At 40.1% G+C, this 23,351-nt stretch overlaps 1 protein-coding gene across 2 annotated transcripts in view; it reads left to right on the forward strand.

Moving 5' to 3' along the window:
• Window positions 1–14,349: 14,349 nt before the first annotated feature.
• Window positions 14,350–23,351, forward strand: part of suz12 (SUZ12 polycomb repressive complex 2 subunit) — a 33,772-nt gene continuing 24,770 nt past the window's right edge. Inside the window, exons 1-4 of one of the 2 annotated variants that reach the window (XM_008114383.3) lie at window positions 14,350–14,871; window positions 17,174–17,220; window positions 17,304–17,368; window positions 22,980–23,048. In XM_008114383.3, coding sequence (XP_008112590.2) covers window positions 14,505–14,871; window positions 17,174–17,220; window positions 17,304–17,368; window positions 22,980–23,048 — 548 coding nt within the window. In that variant the 5' untranslated portion in view covers window positions 14,350–14,504. Of the gene's footprint in view, window positions 14,872–14,938; window positions 16,982–17,012; window positions 17,221–17,303; window positions 17,369–22,979; window positions 23,049–23,351 lie in introns of those variants that run through there. The other variant, XM_062971005.1, reaches the window with a different exon arrangement.

The raw sequence follows: 23,351 nt of genomic DNA on the forward strand, positions 1-23,351 counted from the left end.
TCTTAACAGACATCTCATAGGAGGCTTCGATGGTAATGACAAATGGAAGCTTAGGCTGGATCGACACTGCCATATAATCCAACTGAAAGCTGATATGTGATGGTTTGTTTATTCGTTCAGTTGCTTCTGACTCTTTGTGACCTCATGGACCAACCCACACCAGAGCTCCCTGTTGGCGGGCCATGGCCACCCTCAGCTCCTTCAAGGTCAAGCCAGTCACTTCAAGGATGACATCCATCCATCTTGCCCTTGGTCGGCCCCTCTTCCTTTTTCCTTCCATTTTCTTCAGCATCATTCTCTTCTCCAAGCTTTCCTGTCTTCTCATGATGTGGCCAAAGTATTTCATCTTTGCCTCTACAGTAATATCCTTCTGTTCAGTGAGCAGTCAGGCATTATTTCCTGGAGTATGGACTGGTTGAGTCTTCTTGCAGTCCAAGCCACTCTCAGAATTTTCACCTAACACCACAGTTCAAAAGCGTCTATCTAAAGCAGTGGTTCTCAACCTGTGGTCCCCGGATGATTTTGGCTTTCAGCTCCCAGAAATCCTAACAGCTGGTAAACTTGCTGGGATTTCTGGGAGTTGTAGGCCAAAACCATTTGGGGACTCCAGGTTGAGAACCACTGATCTAAAGTGCTTATCTTCCTTTGCTCAGCTTTCCTTATGGTCCAGCCCTCACATCCATAGGTTACTACGGGGAATACCACTGCTTTAAGTATGTGGACCTTCATTGCCATGTATCATGGTGTAGGTAAGCCCTTAGTACTGGAATTGAGTGCAGAGAGACCTTGGTATCTGCTATGGCTTGGCTCCAAGACTTCTGTGGCACTGAAATCATGCTGCTTGACACAAAGCGGCTCAATGCTATGGAATAATACATGATGTTCAAGCGCCATCATGTACAACAGTATGGTCCTGACCTTGGATAAATTTTGCAAGGCTGAGCAAGACAGCTTCCAACCCCCAAGGATGGTGAGTTCCTCTCAGAACTAAGCATTTACAATCCAATTGGTCTTGAAATTCTGATTTGAGAATAGCTCCCCCATAGGCTTAAACCACTCAATAAAAATAATGGTACAACTTGAAAACCTGAAGTTGTCCTCAGCCACCGGCATCTGACAAATGCTGGAAATGTGAGCAACAGACATACATGGTGGACATGTCCAAAAGCTCAACTTTATTGGAGAAACATTAACGAAGCTATACAGATAATTTTAAAGTTAAAAATTAAAAGAGAACCGGAGTTTTTCTTATTGGGAATGTTAGACATCGATCAGGACAAAAACAAGGAAATTTTGTTTAGTTACTTGGCCACTGCCGCCAGAATAACATATGCCAGGTTTTGGAGACGAAAGGATATTCCCAACAAGGAGGAATGGCTAAATAAAGTCATGGAGGCGATGAACATGGATAAACTCACATATTGGTTATCTTCAAGTCAAGGTTTACCAAAGAAAGAGACTAATTGGGACCTGGTAAAGGATTATTTAAAACAAATGAAATTAGACCCTATCTGCTGAATCAGATACAATCTTTGAGACTATTGAGGACGAAGGGGATGTGCTGATTTACTATTTTTTAATGATATATATGTGTATTAATACAGATATACACATATATATACACATATAGTTTCCTTTATTGATGATGAACCAGTTAAAGTTAGATGGAAGTCAACAAACCTTTTTTCCTTTTTTTCTCTTCTTTTCTCTCCTTTTTATCTTACTTATTTCCTACTTTACTATAAACAAATAATGTTCTCCCACTTTCGATGTGCAAACTTTATTTTTTTTCTCTCTATATTTCTTAAATACAAAACTTTCAATAAAAATATTTGACAAAAAAACCTGAAGTTGTCATTGTTATGGTTATAATATGGTTATTTTATAACATACCAACAAAGTACAGTTGGCCCTCTATATTGATTCTCCCATCAATGGATTGAAATGGATAGTAAAATGGCATCCCTTATGTAAGCGCCAGAGAGAGCCTAAAGATCTGTTGTCAGAGACCACAGCAGGGAATGTGTACACTTCAGCATAGTGCTTGGCATGTGACAAAATCAAGGTTTGTTTTGTGATTTCCCCCCTTCCAAAACGAAATTGGTTTAATTTGTGGATGAAGAACCCCACTGTAGTGTGAATGGAGTGAGGCAGGGGCATCCTGAGCTGACACTGCAGACAGTTCCATGTAGAAGCCTAGGAAGAAATTGTCTTCATACTGCACCAAATCTTTGGACCATCCAACTGTTATTGCAGAAGTGGGTAAACTAGTGGTCCACTACACTTGTCAGCACAGCTGCTTCTGCAGTCCAACAACCTTTGGAGGACAAGTTGTTCGTTCTTGTAATATCCTCCTAGATTGCATGCCAGTGTGGTTCAAGTAAGAGGCCTTTCCCATCCTTGAGTGGAATTTGGGACTCTCTGTACACAAAATAGGCACTTTGTTATTTAGTTACAGTCCCGCTTTATTTTAGGCTGCAAGCTTAGAATGGCAATTATTTTTTCTTGTTCCTGTAATAACACTAACATAGCCTGTCATTCTGAAAAGACAATGCTATTTCACCAATTTTATACTCCCCCCCCCCCCTTTCATCCCCTTAACACAGGCACAGAAATCTATCCCCAGGCACTCTGAACTTACACAGTTTACAGCAGGAATACACACTTTTTGATTCTGTGGGCTGCATTCAATATGTTGCTTCACCAGTTGAAACCACACATAGATGCCTTACCTGGAAATTGACTTTCCATGTTACTAATGGGAGTAAACAATCTCTATGAGGATTGCAGGGAAAGAAGCTAGTAAATGTGGTAAAATTAAAAGGCTGGAGAAAGGTGCAGCCCTAGAAACATAGGTTGTACATTCCAGCCACATTATACTGCAAATATAGAAGGAGCCCATGGAGTTCAGCTTTCTCAAGTGCACACAGAACTGTAGTCTGTGCTTTAATTTTTAATTCCCTTTCTTGTGGCTTACACACAAGAAAATTTGAACAGCATTATCTTCAAACAAGCTCTGTTCTCGGGAATCTTCAAAGGAAACCAACTGGTATGAACCCAATGTATGAAGAGAGCACTGAGTGAAGTTGGAAAGGTTTTAATATCCTAACATTCCAATCCTGTTTATATTGTTAAATTGGTTCCTGACAGAGTCCCTTCCCCACCACATTGATGTGGGGAGCACGGAAGAAAACACAATTTCCAACCTCTGAAAAACGTTTCACTGAAGAAGAGTGCAAAATTAATATTGTTACATTCCTAAAAACCTTAAGAAAAGGATATATTGGTAGTCCTGATATTAAAACTCTATATCAAGATGTTACTATAAGGAAGATTCTGCTTCTGCTTCCTTCTCTCTCTCTCTGAATTCAAAATCGAACATAGGGAGGGCACCAACTGTTTTTCTACAGGTAAGAATTATTTCATGTCACTTACAAAGCCAAATACCTGTATTTTTCTTGCCTAGATCACATTGTGGTAAGACTCTCACAATTCTGTGACTATAGCAACATTCTTTCCTATAGTTGTAGACCCCATTATTTTATCCAGTGATTGCATGATTATATGTAAAGATTCCTAGCTTCTGGTACAATGATGGAGATGGGATTCATGACATGCATGTACCTATTTGGACTATTTACCAATTGTAGAGACTAAGTAATCTGCTATATGCAAATGCCTTAAATACTTACGTGTATGTTAATGGGTTACATGAAATACTCAGAAACACCCCTAACTGTATAACATCCGCTTCATTCTATCAGATTAAAATTTCCAATAGATTTACATAAATAATTCTTTTTTAAAATGTAAAAAAATTGTCTTGAGCCATTTTAAACACTAATTAAACGTGTTGCTTTTTCTGCAACAGATGAAGGCAACGACACTGTGAAAATAAGGACAAAACAATGATATGCATTTACATACTGGTAAATATTATGATTCAAACAACTCTATGGTTGTATATTTTGCATGCTGTTTTATCCTGCTTTCATCCTGCTTTTAACTGTTGGATTTTGTGCCATCAATTTTAACTGCTTTTAACTGTTCTCAAGCCTTACAATCAGGTTACAAGTGCTGTCAGTATTGTAGCCTAGCAAAAGCAGTTGATACAAACATTTAACATTACAACACTGTTATTACTTGTTTTTTAACTTTTGTATTGCTTTTTTAAAACTGTTTAGTGTGGATAGATGTTAGCCACCTTGAGTCTCCATGGGAGAAAAGCGGGATATAAATAAAGATAATAGTAATAGTAATAATGATGACGACGATGATGAGTGAGTGAGTTTAGGAGCATCATATTCACACAAATAAATAAGCTACCATGGGTCAACGCAAAGAAATGCAATTTTATGTAGTACACACACTGGGATGATACCCCCCTCCCAAGATTCACATATGGGATTCAAGATAGTGGCAGCTGCCCAAGACCTCTTGTTGACTCTGTGTGACACTGTTGTTAGGCCTAATTATAAAGAACAATAAAACTACCAATTTACAATGCAGCCACCCTTGGAATACTGTGAATAGTTTGAGTCACTGTAGTTTGAATAGGATATTGTAGGATAGGAAAAAGTGCAATAAATAAAATTTAAAATGATCAAGGTGCTGGGACAACTTCCCCACAAGGAAATGTTAGATCATTTTGGACTCTTCCGTTTTGAACAAATTCCAAATAAGGAGAAAGAAGGTAAAGGGTAAAAAAATTACATTAAATTATCAATATAAAAGTTATTTTTATAATATTTGAATCTGGTATCAACAGATCATGATTTTATGAGTGTTATCAGTGTGGATACTACATGATGGTGAACACAAAAAATAAAGGCACTCTTGTGTTGTACTTCTGGGATGCCAATCTGATAGTCATTTTGTGACCTGGCCCATGTTGGACCAGATATTCGTTCAATTTGATCTTAAAGTTATGAGTACAGATTTGAACAACTTCAGTATCTATTTGTGTTAATATGCATCTCAGTTCTGGCTTTGGCTTGATGTGAAGCAGGACGCAAATTGTTTGATTCATTTTTCTAGAACAACATGGTTATGTCTTCTAAAATCAGGATCAGGAAAAATACTTTCTATCTTTTTTGCTTGTTTCTAGTTCTCTAGCAATTTTGATCAAAATATTCTTCTAATTAATAACATGGAGGTTATTAAGAAGTTATCCACATATAGGTAACAACATACGGAAAAGATAATTAACTGGACATTAAAAGTCCTTGTTAAAGCTTATCAAAGCATTACAATATCACAACTGGTACGATCCTATGGGCAAAGCTGAAACCACTCTGTATGACCCATAGCTTTAGGGCTTAGAGCAGAACAAAAAGAAAGACTGCTGCGCATAACAGAACAATGAAATTCCAAAGTTTTTTTTAAAAATTATTTTGGATTGCTTAGAGCCATGTTGCTAAAAACACAAACAGTGAGTAACAACCAAAATATTTAAAATGCTAAGACAAACAAGTATGTGATGTTACGTGAGTTAACTAAGAACTGAAATATTGTTTCTGAAAAACATCTCCAAACAATCCATGTGCAAATAACAACCCAACAGAGTGATCCTTAGAACAATTAACATTATGGACTGTCAAAACTATTCAGACCAAAGTAACACATGCAGCGCATGGCAGGGAAGCAAAGACTGGATCTAGGAGAACACTGCACAGTAGATTTGGAATGCAAATCAAAATGCAACCTGACGTATCCTTTGTTCTTTCTCCCCTCAGAAAATCTACTTCAAATGCTTGCCATGCACCCTTTCTGTAGGCTTATCATTTGAATGGATCACAGAAAAATTAGGAAAAGGGGATTCATTGCAATTTTTAAAAGTTAGGGATCAAAGTCTAAAAAATGTTACAATGAAATGTAACTATCCCTCATGTTCTGCTGTTATCAATTGATTGCTCATGTATTTGCTTGAAAGTAATTTGCCTTTGAGTAAATATATCAAGTTCCATAAATTACAAGAACTTGTACTCTAAAAATCAGAATAAGACAACTCAAACTGCTAGCTCCTATTAAATGAAACTATCATCACAGAATGTAAAATTGTCTATATTTGCCTCTATCAGGATGATTATTGTGACCAATTCATATTCTATTTTAAACAATTTCGGGGAAAAGGTATACTTGATATTTCAAATGGTTTTAGACACTGAAATCTTAAGGATATTGCCTCAAAGAAGAAACTTTCTACACAAGGAAGTTAGGCTGGCCCTATTTCTTTTAAACTTTCAGTTGTTCTGTATGGTATCGACACAACAGCAAAGTTATAATATTTATAATCTATCCTCTATTTTAAACATTAAAGATTTGGGAAGCTTTTACCCACTGCTAAAACATAGTTTGAAGCCTCAGCTTTTATGAGTCATAACTTGTTTGCCTAGCATTCATTTTCAGAACAAAACTAACTGCTTCCTGGTTGCCTTTGGATGTGCACATCTGTAGGAAGGCAGTTTTCTATAAGTGATGGGGATGACTTCATTTTTCCCATAAACATTAGCCAACATTATATAAACGCCTGTAATCTATGATGCAATCCTATAGTCATTCACCTGGGACTGTACACTGAATTCAGCAGGAAGTATGAGTAGTTGTGCATAGAACTGAGCTTACCACCTACACTAGCTGTCATGGAATCTATTGAGGCATGTTTCAGATTCAGTCTGAATCTCTTGTTCGGTAATTTAAATATATAAGCAGAAACATTACTTCTGTCACTGCCATGACTTCCACAAAGAAAATCTAAGATTGAGCATGACCATTACTATCTATAACTTAAATCTGGTTTATTTAGTACTTGAAGCTTGTTCACAATTCTGCTAGTAAAGAAGACATCACTCAGTCAAATCAGAACTGTTATTTGGCTCTGGACAATATTGTTGAATATCTATTACCAAGGTACATTCAATTGTCTTGTGATATGCTTTCAAGTTGTTTCTGACTTATGTTGACCTAACCTTATTCCCATATAAATGAATTGATGGCACAATTCCTTTAAACAACATACCATACACCTGGAGTTTATGAATAACAAAAGTCACACAACATAAAGTCAAATTAGTTCCTGGAGGAAGCCACATGTCTACATCTATATATATAAAAGAGTGATGGCATCACAGCAATTCACAAAACAACAAAAGTACAGGCCCCCCAACCTCAAAATTTGACAACACAACCCATCATCCACGCCTTAAGGTTGATACAACAAAAAGAAAAGAAAAATAAAGTCCTAATTAGAGGGAGAGCAATAATTAATTTTATCCAATTGCTGCCAGTTTAGAGGGCTAATCTCTGCCCACTTGGTTGCCTAGCAACCAAGGGACAGCCAGGTTTCAGTTAGGGGACAGGCAGATTTAGGCCTCACTTAGACTTCTTCCACAGATTATCTAATTTGCACTGGATTATATGGCAGTGTAGACTCAAGGCCCTTCCACACAGCTATAGAACCCATTTATAATCTTATATTATCTGCTTTGAACTGGATTCTCTTGACTCCACACTACCATATAATCCACTTCAGTGTGCATTTTATACAGCTGTGAAGAAGGGGCCTCAGATAATCCAGTTCTGAGCAGATAATATAATATTAGAAATATACAGTAGAGTCTCACTTATCTAACGTAAACAGGCCGGCAGGATAAGTGAATATGTTGGATAATAAGAAGGGATTCAGGAAAAGCCAATTAAACATCAAATTAGGTAATCGTTATACAAATCAAGCACCAAAACATCATGTTATACAACAAATTTGACAGAAAAAGTAGTTCTATGCGCAGTAATGCTATGTAGTATTTACAGTAGAGTCTCACTTATCCAACACTCGCTTATCCAACGTTCTGGATTATCCAACGCATTTTTGTAGTCAATGCTTTCAATATATCGTGATATTTTGGTGCTAAATTCATAAATACAGTAATTACTATATAGCATTACTGTGTACTGAACTACTTTTTCTGACAAATTTGTTGTCTAACATGATGTTTTGGTGCTTAATTTGTAAAATCATAACTTAATTTGATGTTTAATAGGGTTATCCTTAATTCCTCATTATCCAACATATTCGCTTATCCAACGTTCTGCCGGCCCGTTTATGTTGGATAAGTGAGACTCTACTGTACTGTATTTACAAATTTACCACTAAAATATCACAATGAATTTAAAACACTGACTACAAAAGCATTGATTATGAAAAGGCAGACTGCGTTGGATAATCCAGAACATTGTATAAGCGAATGTTGGATAAGTGAGATTCTTCTTTAATATGAAATAATTACTGGGATAGAATAATGCAGAACAATATAATCTCTAAAACCAGGACAGTAAATAAACAGGGGAATTCCACACAGGAAACAATCAGGGCCAGCTAACACCTCCCAACAAAGTATTCCCATCATCAAAGTCTGGCAAATCCTGTTTTCTCAGGGCCACAGACAGTAGAAGCACATAAAATATCGCAAACAACACCACTCTGAAAACAAGGGAATTCCAGACAGGAAACAATCAGGGCCAGCTAACACCTCCCAACAAAGTATTCCCATCATCAAAGTCTGGAAAATCCTCTGTTTTCTCAGGGCCACAGACAGTAGAAGCACATAAAATATCACAAACAACACCACTCTGAAAACAAGGGAATTCCAGACAGGAAACAATCAGGGCCAGCTAACACCTCCCAACAAAAAATTCACTCAGGGAGGAAACAGCCAGGCTTTAAAGCTGCAAGGCCATTACATCCTAATCCTTTTTCCTCATTGTAGCATTCATACTTGCCTCCAACAAACAAAAAAAACCAATCAGAAATATTGTATATTCACAACCTTTAGGAAATAATATCCCCTGATGGCACAGCGTGTTAAAGCGCTGAGCTGCTGAACTTCTGGACTGAAAGGCCACAGGTTTGAATTGGGGGAGCGGAGAGAGCCCCCACTGTTAGCCCCAGCTTCTGCCAACCCAGAAGATCAAAAACATGCAAATGTGAGTGCATCAATAGGTACTGCTCCGGCGGGAAGGTAACGCTGCTCCATGTAGTCATCCCACATGACCTTGGAGGAGTCTACGGACAACGCCGGCTCTTCGGCTTAGAAATGGAGATGAGCACCAACCTCCAGAGTAAGACACGACTGGACTTAATGTCTGGGGAAAACCTTTACCCTTGACTTTAACTACCACCAATTCCTCAATACTTTATTTCCCATACCACCAGACTTCGCCACAGCAACGCGTGGCCGGGCACAGCTAGTTTTTCTATATTGGCTTACTTAGTGTTTTACATTCCCAAAACCCAGAAGAGTAGAAAAATAGAACCATTAGGATAATCATTCATCACAAAAAAAAATTTAAATCATGCATGCCTCTGCAATACCTTATTGATATACAATCATTTTATAGTCTTCCCCTGGCAAATCTTCATTTCCCCCCCACTGCTTTTCCATATTTCTTCTAAAAATATTGTAGTTATACCTTGATTCTTCATTAATTCAGGAATAGATCACTGTTTTATTAACCTGAAATAATTTGTTGATATAAGATACAAAGTGGTGTACCTTAAGATGCATAAAAGAGTTAACTGGAACTCAAGCAACTGGCAAAAAATTACAACTAAAATCATACACTGCATTGACAAAATAGGGCAAACCTGGGCCCTCTAGGTGTTGTTGGATCTCAACTCCCACAATTCCTAACAGCCTCAGGCCCCTTCCCTTTCCCCCACAGCTGATTAAGCAGAAAGAAAAGGAAAGTAGGGGCCTGAGGCTGTTAGGAATTGTGGGAGTTGAAATCCAAAACACCCAGAGGGCTCAAGTTTGCCCTGCTATATACCATATCATAACCTGTACTGACTTGATATTTATATTGAAATGCAGAAATTAGAGGCAAATTAAGACAAACTTAACAGTTTTACTGCTTTAACTGTTTTAAGTTTGTCATTATTTGTCATAATTTAGTTTCTAATTCCTGTATTTCAATATTATTACCAAGTCAATACAGTGTGTATATATCGTATAGTATTGGTTAGGCCTATATTTTAACAGTAACACAAACAATAAGAAATTACATGGATCCAACATCTATGGTTTGCCGGTTAACTGAGATTTTAAAAAAACGGTTAACTGTATTTTAAAAAAAGGTTTCAAATAACCGAAAAAAATAATGTTCAAAAGGGGGGAGCAGAGATGGGTGATGGTTTTCAAACGCTACCAGGCTGTAAAGTTCCCTTAAACAAATCAGATCCCAGCACCACAAAGACCTGCATATTTCTAGAGAATACTGAACATGAGGGGTAGAATCCTAGAATCCTAGAGTTGGAAGAGACCTCATGGGCCATCCAGTCCAACCCCCTGCCAAGAAGCAGGAAAATAGCATTCAAAGCTCCCCCAACAGATGCCCATGCAGCTTCTACTTAAAAGCCTCCAAAGGAGCCTCCATCACACTCCGGGGCAGAGAGTTCCATTGCTGAACAGCTCTCAGTTAGGAAGTTCTTCCTAATGTTCAGATGGAATCTTCTTTCTTGTAGTTTGAAGTCATTCCGCATCCTAGTCTCCAGGACAGCAGAAAACAAGCTTGCTCTCTCCTCCCTATGACTTCCTCTCACATATTTATACATGGCGATCATGTCTCCTGTCAGTTTTCTCTTCTGCAGGCTAAACATGCCCAGCTCTTTCAGACGCTCCTCAGTTGGCTTGTTCTCCAGACCCTTGATCATTTTAGTCGCCCTCCTCTGGACGCTTTCCAACTTGTCAACATCTCTCTTCAATTGTGGCGCCCAGAATTGGACACAGTATTTCAGGTGTGGTCTGACCAAGGCAGAATAGAGGGGTAGCATGACTTCCCTGGATCTAGACACTTATGCAGGCCAAAATCCCATTGGCTTTTTTGCCACCGCATCGCACTGTTGTCTGTTTAACTTGTTGTCCATGAGGACTCCAAGATCTTTTTCACACGTACTGCTGTCGAGCCAGGCGTCCCACATTCTGTATCTTTGCATTTTATTTTTTCTGCCTAAGTGTTCCTGCCTAAGTGCATTTGTTCCTGTTGAACTTCATTTTGTTAGTTTTGGCCCATCTCTCTAATCAGTTAAGATCGTTCTGGATTCTGCTCCGGTCTTCTGGAGCATTGGCTATCTCTCCCAATTTGGTGTCGTCTATAAACTTGATGATCATGCCCTTCATCTAAGTCAGTGGTTCTCAACCTGTGGGTCCCTAGGTGTTTTGGCCTACAACTCCCAGAAATCCCAGCTAGTTTACCAGCTGTTAGGATTTCTGGGAGTTGAAGGCCAAAACACCTGGGGTCCCACAGGTTAAGAACCATTGATCTAAGTCATTAATAAAGATGTTGAACAGAACCAGGCCCAGGACAGAACCCTGCTTACAGTAGTCCACTCGTCACTTCTTTCCAGGATGAAGAGGAAGCAGTCAGGAGAATCAACAGTTGGGTTCGTTCACTTAGCCAATTACAGATCCTCCTAACCATTTTTTGCTTAGCCCACATTTGACTAGTTTGTTTGCCAGGTCATGGGGGACCTTGTCCAAGGCCTTACTGCAGTGGTTTTCAACCTGTGGTTCCCCGGATGTTTTGGCCTTCAACTCCCAGAAATCTTAACAGCTGGTAAACCGGCTGAGATTTCTGGGAATTGTAGGCCAAAACACCTGGGGACCCAAAGGTTGAGATCCACTGCCTTCCTGAAATCCAGATATGCTACATTCATGCTGTTCTCTGCATCTTGAAAAAGAAAATGGGTTCCCTTAGAACTAGAAAGACCAGTATAGAAAGATCACGAATTACAGTGATGTAAAAGTATTTACACGTATAAAAGTTGAATTCATACATGCAAACACAAATGAGCTCAGCAAAACGTACGATTGTTACATTCATATTGAAAATAAAAAACTTGTTATTTTCTCAAAAAATGAATAAACTCCTCTTCATATGTCTAATAATAGTTCTTGGGTCTTTATTACATATGTAAGGTAAAGGTAAAGGTTTCCCCTGATATTACGGTAAGTCTAGTCGTGCCCGACTCTGGGGGTTGGTGCTCATCTTCATTTCTAAGCTGAAGAATCGGCATTGTCTGTAGACACCTCCTATGTCATGTGGCCAGCAGAAGCGGTACCTATTGATCTGCTCACATTTGCATGCTTTCAAACTGCTAGGTTCACAGTAGCTGGGGCTAATAGCGGGAGCTCCCTCCACTCCCCGGATTCAAACCGCCAACCTTTCCATCAGAATGTTCAACAGCTCAGTGGTTTAACCCGCTGCACCAACGAGAGCTCCTATTACAGATGAGTAGACTTGTGCAGCAAATGTTCTGGTTTCTTTACTGCAAATGAGTAGACTCCAACATTCACCACAACCAGTTTTGGCCCACAAGAGCCTTCATCAGGTTGTTGGGTTTATCAAAAGCTCAACACTTGAGACGTGTGCTCTATTAACAGTGCTTTTTCATGTAGTATTCCTGAATAATGGATCCTGCAAGGCAGACTCCAGCAATACATGGAGTGAGAGTTGTCAGATGTCCAAGCTGGGTTTAGAAAAGACAGAGGAACGAGAGACCAAATTGCCAATATCCGCTGGATAATGGAGGAAGCCAGGGAATTTCAGAAAAACATCTACTACTGCTTTATTGACTATTCTAAAGCCTTCGACTGTGTGGATCATAATAAACTATGGCATGTTCTTGGTGGTATGGGGATACCAAGTCACATTGTCCGTCTCCTGAGAAATCTGTATAAAGACCAAGTAGCCACAGTAAGAACAGATCATAGAACAACAGACTGGTTCAAGATTGGGAAAGGAGTGCGGCAGGGCTGTATACTTTCACCCTCCCTATTCAACTTGTACACAGAACACATCATGCGACATGCGGGGCTTGAGGAATCCAAGGCTGGAGTTAAAATTGCTGGAAGAAACATTAACAACCTTAGGTATGCAGATGATACCACTCTGATGGCCGAAAGCGAGGAGGAGCTGAGGAGCCTTATCACCAATGTGAAAGAAGAAAGTGCAAAAGCCGGGCTGCAGTTAAACGTCAAGAAAACCAAGATCATGGCAACTACACCTATTGATAACTGGCAAATAGAGAAAACGTGGAGGCAATGACAGACTTTATATTTCTAGGCACAAAGATCACTGCAGATGCAGACTGCAGCCAGGAAATCAGAAGACATTTACTTCTTGGGAGGAGAGCAATGGCCAACCTTGACAAAATAGTGAAGAGCAGAGACATCACACTGGCAAAGAAGGTCCGCATAGTGAAAGCAATGGTATTCTCCATAGTAACCTATGCATGCGAGAGCTGGACCATAAGGAAGGCTGAGCGAAGGAAGATAGACGCCTTTGAACTTTGGTGCTGGAGGAAAATCCTGAGAGTGCCTTGGACCGCAAGAAGATCCAACCAGTCCATCCTCCAGGAAATAATGCCTGGCTGCTCACTGGAGGGAAGGATATTAGAGGCAAAGCTGAAGTATTTTGGCCACATCATGAGGAGACAGGAAAGCTTGGAAAAGATCACGATGCTGGGGAAAATGGAAGGAAAAAGGAAGAGAGGCTGACCAAGGGCAAGATGGATGGAAGGTATCCTTGAAGGGTCTGGCTTGACCTTGAAGGAACTGGGGGTGGCCACGGCCGACAGGGAGCTCTGGCCTGGGCTGGTCCATGAGGTCACGAAGAGTCGGACACGACTAAACGACTGAGCAAAGGGAACATACATAGTGGCTCAAGGTAGTTCTACGCAGTTGTATGGAACATACAGCATGCCTAACAAAGATATATAATATGCACAACAAAAATAATATAGCAATACTCATGACCGCATTCCTTTCAGACCACTGTGTTTCAGTGTTTGCAGACCACTCCCTTAAGGATCTTGACTGGCATCTATCTGAGAGGCAAAAATGTTCTAAATTGGGACCTCCACACCTTATTGTGAATGGCATGAGGAGTTAAGGGGTTAACCACCCCTTTCAGGCCCTCAAGAGCCGAGCCCTGATGGGGAAACGACCCCCAACACACGCCTCGTTCAGCCCCCTCGAGGCTTGCGCTTTTCGGCGCCAATCCTCCGCTCAGAGAAGGCGAGTCAGTCAAGGAGCCCCTTCCCATGATGCACCGCGGCGACGCATGCGCGGCCGGCAGACATGGGGGGAGGGTGAAGCGCCGCTCGGCTTTCCCGCGAATTCAGTTCAAAGGCGAGGGGGAGGGGGAGGGGGCAGAGGGAAAGCTCCCAGAGGTGAAGCGCGCGCGCCTCAACCAAACCTTAACAGGCTCATTCTGACGTCATGCCTTCGCCGAGCAATGAGGTGCCACGGCGCCACAGCGAGAACCAATCAGCGCTCGGAGGAGGGGGCGGGAGCGGCGGCTGCGGGAGCCGTCGGGCTTGTTTGGCTGGGCGGAGAGGGCGCTTGAGGAGAACACAGCCGAGGCGGAGGAGGCGCGGGCTTGGAGGAGTCGGAGCGCCACCACTTCCTCCTCGCCTCTCGGTCGCGGGGAGCGGGAAGGCCCTCTCGATGGCGCCTCAGAAGCACGGCGGCGGGGGAGGGGGCGGCGCGGGGCCCAGCTCTGGCGCTCCGAGCGCGGGAGGAGGAGGGGGCGCCGCCGCGGCCGCCGCCTCAGCCTCCGCCGCCTCAGCCTCCGCCGCCGCCACGGGAGGGGGCTTCGGGGGCTCGGCCTCCGCTGCGGCGCCGGGCGGCAAATCTGGGGGCGCCGTTGGAGGGGCGGGCGGCGGCGGCGGTTATTCTGCCGTTGGCGGCGGCGGGGGCTGCTCCTCGGCCTCCTCGGCCGCCACCGCCTCCTCCGCGGCCCTCCCGCCGGTGAAGAAGCCCAAGATGGAGCAGATCCAGGCCGACCACGAGCTCTTCCTGCAGGCCTTCGAGAGTGAGCCTGGGACGGAGGGGAGGGAGAAAGGGAGGGAGCCCCCAAATCTCGTGGCCCTTCTTGGCCTTTCCTGTGTATCTGTCGCCTTTGCGCGGGAGAGGCGTGTGCGCGAGAGATTTCTCTGTGTGCGCGCGTCGCACGGTGTTGTTTCCCCCTTTTCTGGGTTTGTCATTCGTTTTCCCTTTGGGGAAATCTTCCCCTGGTTCATCATCTAGTTAATGAGGTGGTGCCACTTAACGCCCCCCCCCCCCTTTCCTCTCAGGCCCCTTCTACACAGATGAATAAAATCCCACATTACAGTATGTGCTTTGAACTGGGATATATGGCAGGGGGGACTCAAATAGCCCGGTTCAAAGCAGATATTGTGGGTTATTCTGCCTTGATATTCTGGGTTAAATGGCTGTGTGGAAGGGCCCTCAGAAGTTGGGTTTGTTTTTTTGCGCGCCTCTTTTGGGGATTTGGGGAAGGAAGGAGGGCGCCAACTGTGAATGAAGGTGTTGCAAATTGATTCCGTGTTGTTTTGAGTGCCTTCTTCCTCCTGCCCTTGAGGAGTGGGATTAAAGGCCATAGAATCCAAGGGCCCTTCGACACAACCCTATATCTCAGAATATCAAGGCAGAAAATCCCACATCTGCTTTGAACTGGGATTAATGGCAGTATGGACTCAGATAACCCAGTTCAAAGCAGATATTGTGGGATTTTCTGCCTTGATATTCTGGGTTATATGGCTGTGTGTAAGATCCCCTAGTGTTGGAAAATACCACTCTGTTGACTCTCCTATTTACTCCTGATAATAATAATTTTATATTTGTACCCCACCTCCATCTCCCAAAAGGGACTCGGGTGGCTTACATGTGACGCAAACTGTCTAAAACAATGTATAAAATAAACACACAGTACAATACCAAAAGTAAAACCAGTAGTATATAAAACACCAATTTAAACTCAGAACAGTGCCCAATAAACTATGGTGACAACTGCTGTAAAACATGGCCAAACTGTAGACAAGAACAAGGGAATGGGATATAGTGCAAGTTGTAGCTAAGGAAAAAGGGCATGGGATGAAAGTGCAGTGTTGTGTCATTAATTGTGGCTCATTGGGGCTAGGCATTCTCAAAGGCTTGTTTAAACATCCAAGTCTTTAAATCCTTCCAGAAGGACAGTGTGGGGGCTTGCCTAATCTTCCTGAGGAGGGTGTTTCAAAGATTGGAGTGTTTTAGGGGTCCTTGCCTTCAACTTAAAAAGTCCCTAGGTTGCAGAGTGGGTTATGCGCCTGAAATGGGCCCACCTCCACCTCCCTCTTGTTCCCATCATGGTCTCGGAACAGATCCCAAGGGCCACAGTTTGACCCCAGCAGATAACCACCCAGTCTCTGCTTAAAAGCTTCCAGACTGATATCAGAAAGCTGGGTTTTGTCAAAGTAACATACCTTTAGAAAATAAGGCATTTTTAAACAATCAATTTTTTTGCACATTGTACTTGTATAAGACACGGGAGATTGGGTCAATTGCATCCTGAATTTGGAGATTAAAACATCATTTAAAGTTAATCTTTGTCCTTAGCTCCTTGGCGCTTTTGGGGATTACTAGGTACATGGGAAAAGTTTTGACTGTTTAGGTCTCATTTGGTTGACTGCTTTTTACATTCAGGCGTATTGGTCAGATAAGACGAACAGGGTAGATAGTTGGCTTTGCAACATTGAAACATGTCTTTTCAGATGTTTGAGACAAAAACTTTCTTGTAAAAAGAAATTCTTGGATGTCAGTTTTGCATAACCTAAGAACTTTGCTCGTATTTAGATTTGTTTTCAAGAGGTTTTGAAAAGATATGTACCTTGACACTGCACAAGCAAACATTTCTGTCAACTTAGTATTCATCCTGCCCTAACAAAGATCTGTTATTCTGTGCAACTATAGTGTTTTATACAAAGAAACAAGGTTGTGAATTAACAAACTAAATACTGTAGAGCATTCTGTAGGCAAGTGGACAGGAGTGTCTCTTCAGACAAAGTTGTTGGCTTTCCCTTTGTTTATTGCAATGTTTATTTCTACTTGATAAATAATGTCATATTTACAAATGGCACTGAGTATGCCATGTGGTTGCTGTCATATTGATGCATATGACAGATTGTACTTTACCCCTTGAAGTGCCCATCTATCACATTATGCTCCAGGTTTTGTTTAAGTATGTATCATAGATTGGAGAATGTTTAATCTTCAAATGCCTCCTGTGTTTGTGAAAAACCTAATTGAGTGTAAGATTATTTGCTTTGCAAAAGAGTGTTCTATTTTTTTCCTCACAGAACCAACACAAATATATAGATTTCTACGTACCCGTAATCTTATTGCTGTGAGTAATGATTAATTATTGCCTAGAATTTTATAAAACCTTTCATGGCAGCATTGGATTGACTTCTTTCCTTTCTATTGCAGCCAATATTCTTGCACAGAACTCTCACTTACATGTCTCACAGAAACTCCCGAACAAATATCAAAAGGTAAACCACTCTTTTAAAAAGGCACTTTTTAAACAAGTCCCATCCTCTTCAAATGAATGAGCTGATTATAATCACCTGAACTGCATACAGTATGAATTGTATCTATTTCTTAAACTGGGAGTAGAAGTCCTGTGATAGAAATATACAGAATGACAGCACAACATGCAGTTATGTAAGACACTGTCATATATTTGTCTTAAAATGCCAGATTGTGAAGATCTGCTTTCTTGATGTTTAGGAATAAAAAAAAATACAGCTCTATGCTGATTTCAGAGTTAAAAGATTTCATTGCACAAACAACCACAGAATTGGTACAACATGGAAGCAATTCAGTGTTTGCTTGTTTAACTTGTATGTGATACTTCAGCTCAGTCGTGTTGATGCCTTTTAATATTAACTTCTCAGTATAAAACACGTAATGATAACATCTGGTAAGTTCAACAAAAGATCTGGTATTGCTAGCCCTGAAATGTACCTGTTTGACCTCTTATAGTTGATTTGGCAAACAGTTATTCAAAATAATAATACACTCTAAAATAATTAAAATTGGCTTTAGCTTTGCTTCATTGCAGCTTGTTTTTGTCTGAGAGAAGCTATAAAGATTAATTTTGCAATTGAACTTAATGGAATTAGAGATGCAAAACATCATTCGAATCAACAAGGTTCAAATTACATGTTTTTACCAGAAAGCTTACAGAAGTAAATGTAAAATCGACACAGTTGAAGGAATGGCATGTGTTTGACAAAGAAAGAGGTGCACAATGTAAATTTATTTTTCAAACATATAAAGAGCTCCTGTCAACCACTGAAGGAAATTAATTTCCACAGTATTTTAAAGTAAAGCAAAAGTCAATATATTTAAGTTATATAAAGATTTATTTAGTTGTGAGACATAAAATAAAAATGTAGACATCTCACAGAACCCATAATTTGATATGTTTAAGAATTAGTATGTATTGTGTGTCAGTATAGAAAAATTGATCCGTTTTTTTTATCATTGCCTGATATTAATTTATTGATTGATGTGTAATAACTTTGTTTATTGGATGGTAAAGAGAATTCTTGCTGCATGGACCTTTATTTTTCTCTTGTGCATCTTTGTTTCCATGGAGTGGTCATAGTGGAGAAGTACTGTCTACTTAAGACTCCCGAGGTCCTCAGTTTAAACCTGAATTTGTTTCCAATACTGTCTTTTACACTTAACAAACTTTAGAATTTTATTGTTCCATTTATGTGTTTCTAATGAAGGAAGATGACAGGCTTTTAAATTGTAGCTACTTGACTTTTGCATTCCACTTTATAAAATGGCCTCAGTTTTAATCTTTGAAAAATGATTGCAAATAGTCGCTTGGTTGGTACACTTATGATGACCAAGAATCATATATGGTATAATATGTACTTAATGTGCTATGAAACGTAAAGCTTTTGTATATTTTGAACAATTGATTTCTTCAGATTCTGTGCTGCAAATGACAGCATAGGTACGCAATTGATTAAGGTTTTTTTTACAGCTCTTAGCTACATAAGACAATATGCTATACGTTCTGAAACAGCATTTGAAACTCAGGTTCTGATCATTGCTAGAGTCAACCAATTAATTCAGTGAGATTTTATGTAAGTGTTGATTTAAGAATTGATTCACTGAGTCTATTCTCGTTGGAAGTAGCAATTTGATTTAGGCTGTAGTCATGGAAATGGAAGATGAGGTGTTACAGGGAGTACTTATGTTGCCGATGACCTGTGGCTGGTTATTTCTGTAAGTCACAATCTGTAAGGAGTTAAATTGCACAAATGGTTTTTAATTTGTATTTATTTACATTCTTTTTACTCCATCGGAACACACTCAAGGTGTTTCACAAAAAAAAATTGCAAATCATGAAATGGAAGCAAAAAACCAAAGTAAAGAAAGCAATAGGAATTAGATCTGAACTACAACCCTCTTCAACAGGGAAGGGGAGGCATGCTCCTATAGGCAAGCTATTTATCAGTTTGAACACAAGTTCAGAAAGGCCATACTCTGAGAGACCTTCTACCTATGAGAAGGGAGCACAGTGAAGGTTCTCTGTTGGATTCTTAGGTAGGTTCATGTAGGAAGAGAATGTTTCTGACTCCAGACTTCAAAGAAAGGTTAGTGCTGTGACCTGGTCCCAGAAACATGCTGGTAGCCACAGTGGAGTGGGGTGTGATCTGTTGGCTACAGCTGTCTTCTAAAGACGGTTTCTAAACTGCCTAGAAGTGGAGCCAGTCCATACGTGTAACATTTTAAATCAAGCCTGGAGGTGACCTGGCTAGCTTCTTTGGGTAAAGTGAAATGTGGTATACCATGTTGCTGTGAAAAGCACTCTGATCTATGACTCCCACCTGTGCATTGAGGATAAGCACTAGTTCAGGAGCACTCCCAAGCTGCAAGCCTGTTTGGGTGTGGTTTTGATGTAAAGCAAAACAAGTTGTACTTCTCATGTTGCAGCGCCAAACTCCCTAATTCAGCAATACATCTACTTTCAATTTTTTTACAACCACTTATAATCAGAACTACTGCAAGCACCAGTTTAGAGAATCTCAGAGAATGGAGTGAATTGATAGCCACTAGATAATAATCACCACAAATCACTCCAAATGATACGCCCGAAGTGTTTCATGTGGATGTTCCAGGATTGGCCACAAAACTGAATTCTGTGCCACCACATAACCAAGCAGCTGAGAAATAACGTGCCAGTTTGGCCTGAAACCAATCCTTGGAGAGAAGCCAGCAATAAATCAGTGTCCCTTATCCAGCAGTCCAGAACTATACCTTTTTGATAATATTAAGAGTGTCTTGAGTATCCATGAGGATCATCTGAATTGCACTTTCTTTGTATCCCGACACAGGCTATCTGTGAGAGTACTTACTGTGGCTTTCTTCCCAGATCATTCTGGAAACCAAACTGGAACTTTCTCAATAATTGTTATGTAGGAAAGCCTGGACCTGGTAGACTGACATTTGCTCTAAATATTTTGCTTAAAACGGCAGATAACTATTGCCAGGTCACCCACTTGGAGTGGTTTTGATAGAAAAATGGAAGAGCCCTTATAAAAATCAGGAATAACTCTGAAAACAGATATCTACCAGAATAGATTATTTTATCACTAAAGTGCTTTGTAAGGTTGCATAGATCTGGTGTACTGAGAGGTTGTTGGTTAATTGTAGAGAACTAGTCTTGCATCCAGAAGTTTAAGGTTCAGTTTCAGATATCTGCAGTTATGGATTGGAAAGGATCCTTCCTGAAACCCTGGTGAACCATAGCTGCCAGTCAGAGTTGGCAGTACTGGGTGGTGGGTCAGTGGCTTGACTCTGTATAAGACAATTCCCTATGTTCCCAAACTTCCAACCGATTCAGTGTTTGAACAGATGGTGGTAGATGTAAGGTTGCTTAACTGCCACATAATATGCCCTTAAATGGGCTGTAAACTACATGTTCAAGTCCAGGTTTAGCTTCCTGCCATTTACTGCAATCACTGGAGTGCTTTGATCAGTTGCTGCCTGTTTGGTGCTTTTAGATGCTGTTCCTGACTTGTCTTGCATCCTGTGCCTTAACTGTCTCCATATTCCAGGGATGTATCAGATGGCAACAGGACTATTAGCCATATTAGCAGGCATCTAAAAACTATTCATATCCAAAGTTTTGTGAGAGTCATTTATTCTAATAGGCGTTTTGTTTTTGGAAAGGCAAGAGAAATTCCAAGGTCGAAAAATTAGTGACAAGCAAGTCTCATCTCAGCTTTATCACTCCAAAAGGTCACTCTTGGTTGTCAAGTCAAAATTCATACATGTGACCTACATACCAAATGCAAACTAGAGGAACTGAGAGAGAAGGCTGTATTTGCAGTGGTGACCACGAATTCCTGAGCTGTATCTTAAGATTTTTAAGACAGTAAGTTACAGGGGACTTCACAGTACCATGTGTGAAATCTTGTTGCTCAGTGAGATCGTTGTTCAATAGGCTGGGCAAATTCTTCAGGAACAAATAATCGGTTATTGACAGGTTTCTGGATAGATATCACCGGAAAGGGATGGAGACTCTGGAAAGGAATAGCAATTTCCACTAAACCAGAATGACTCCTTTCGGCATGCCTAGTTCAGGTTGCTTCTGTATTTGCAAAACAAAAAAGTGCCAAGTTGTAAGAGAAGCACTTTCCCCTTCTCACAGCCAGGGCTTGGTAATGCTACTACTCATTTAATCTGGAATCAAAGCCTGAATTCTTTGTGCTTTTCTGTTTGTTGAAAAGGCATCTTTAAGCTCAGTGACTTCCTACCAAGTCTACTTGATTTTACAGAAGCAATAAGAATGGCTGTGGGGAAGAGACTTATCCTGGATCACGTTTACTTTGCTTGGCTTGACTTTGAGAGGAAAAAAAGTCTAAAGTGGAACAACGATATTTTAAGCGTTAAAAGGCTTGCAAGACTTTTAAAATACATTGGTATTCGATGTGGAGGCTGAATGCCAATACATTTTCACCATTCACAAAAATATCTCAGAAGTAAAAATATGCTTTTAAATATATCTCAAGTTCCAAAATTTTAATTTTGTAATGTGTTGTGTATCACTATTTTCATGTGCAGTAGCATTAAAACCCTGAAAGTTGCTGATTTTCCTTTTGTATTATAGATTATACTTTTGCTTTATTGGAAATTGCTTTAAAAAACCAAAATGGTTGACGGCAGCTCTGAGTGTAAATTACAGAAATCCTCCTGAACTAGAAAGTATTAATATCCTTACCTTCTCAGGTGGAAATATTTTCCAGTTTTTTACTGTCTAGGACAGTGGTTTACAACCTGTGGGTCCCCAGATGTTTTGTCCTTCAACTCCCAGAATCCTAACAACTGGTAAACTGACTAGGATTTCTGGGAGTTGTAGGCCAAAACACCTGGGGACCTACAGGTTGAGAACCACTGGTCTAGGATGTCATGATTTCTCAAGTCGGGGTGAAAGTATTGTGTTCTAAATCCTGTTTAATCTTGTATTGATTTTAAATGTATTTCATAAGAAACTAACCCTTCTCAGTTCTTAACTCTTAATTATCTTTGGCAGACAAGTATCAATTCTGTCACCTATTTCTGAAAACCTGAACCCCCTGCTAGTGCTGAACCTTGATATTTCTAGAGATTTTGTTCTGAATGACAAAAACTTAGTGTTAACTTTGGAATGAAGAATGCTTGTTCCTCCTGTTCTAATGAACTCTCAAAACAGAAATATTGCTGACTTGCAACTATAGGAGTCTAAAATTCAGATCATAATATGTATAATACCCTTTTGTGGGTTTATTGACTTACATGTGGGTGATAATAAATTCCAGACGGGCACAACATTTTAATTATGTGTGTTCTCAAACCAAGCGCATAAATGTTTTAGAAATAAAATATTATTTAAAAAAAACCCTAAGATGTTAAAGGTTAAGAATTGCATAGTTTAAAACTGGCATTTCTCATAAAATTTTGAAAGATCCCACTTTGTTGGTGCGAATGACTTTATTGTATCGGCAAGAAAATATTTTTAGAAGAAACCATATTGAACCTGAATTGTACTATATAATGGAAATCAGTGAAATTTTCAGAAACCAACTTTTATTACAGGAAAACTTTCAGAGTAGACGGGATGCTGACGAAAGTAGAGAAAACAAAGGGAGAACACGACTTGCAAAGGTAATGTTCATTTTGTCAAGTGATATGTTTCAGTATTTCAGTAACAGTGTTTCAACCATATTTGATGCATAATGGGGTTAAATATGGTCCATGCCAATAGAAATTCTTGCAGAAATGTGACACAAAAATAAATTTCAGTTTGAAGATAATGTATATCTGCTTTTTCCATAATAAAATAAAAATGTCCATAAATAGATTCTGCTAGAGGGGCATGTATGTTTCTGTTCCTTCATTCTCTAATAAATTTACAATTCAGCAGATTTTCATTTAATGAAATACATTAAAGTTGGGTGTAGGGAAGAT

The sequence above is a fragment of the Anolis carolinensis genome, chromosome 2 (assembly GCF_035594765.1).
Source record: "Anolis carolinensis isolate JA03-04 chromosome 2, rAnoCar3.1.pri, whole genome shotgun sequence".
Classification (NCBI taxonomy): Eukaryota; Metazoa; Chordata; class Lepidosauria; order Squamata; family Dactyloidae; genus Anolis; species Anolis carolinensis.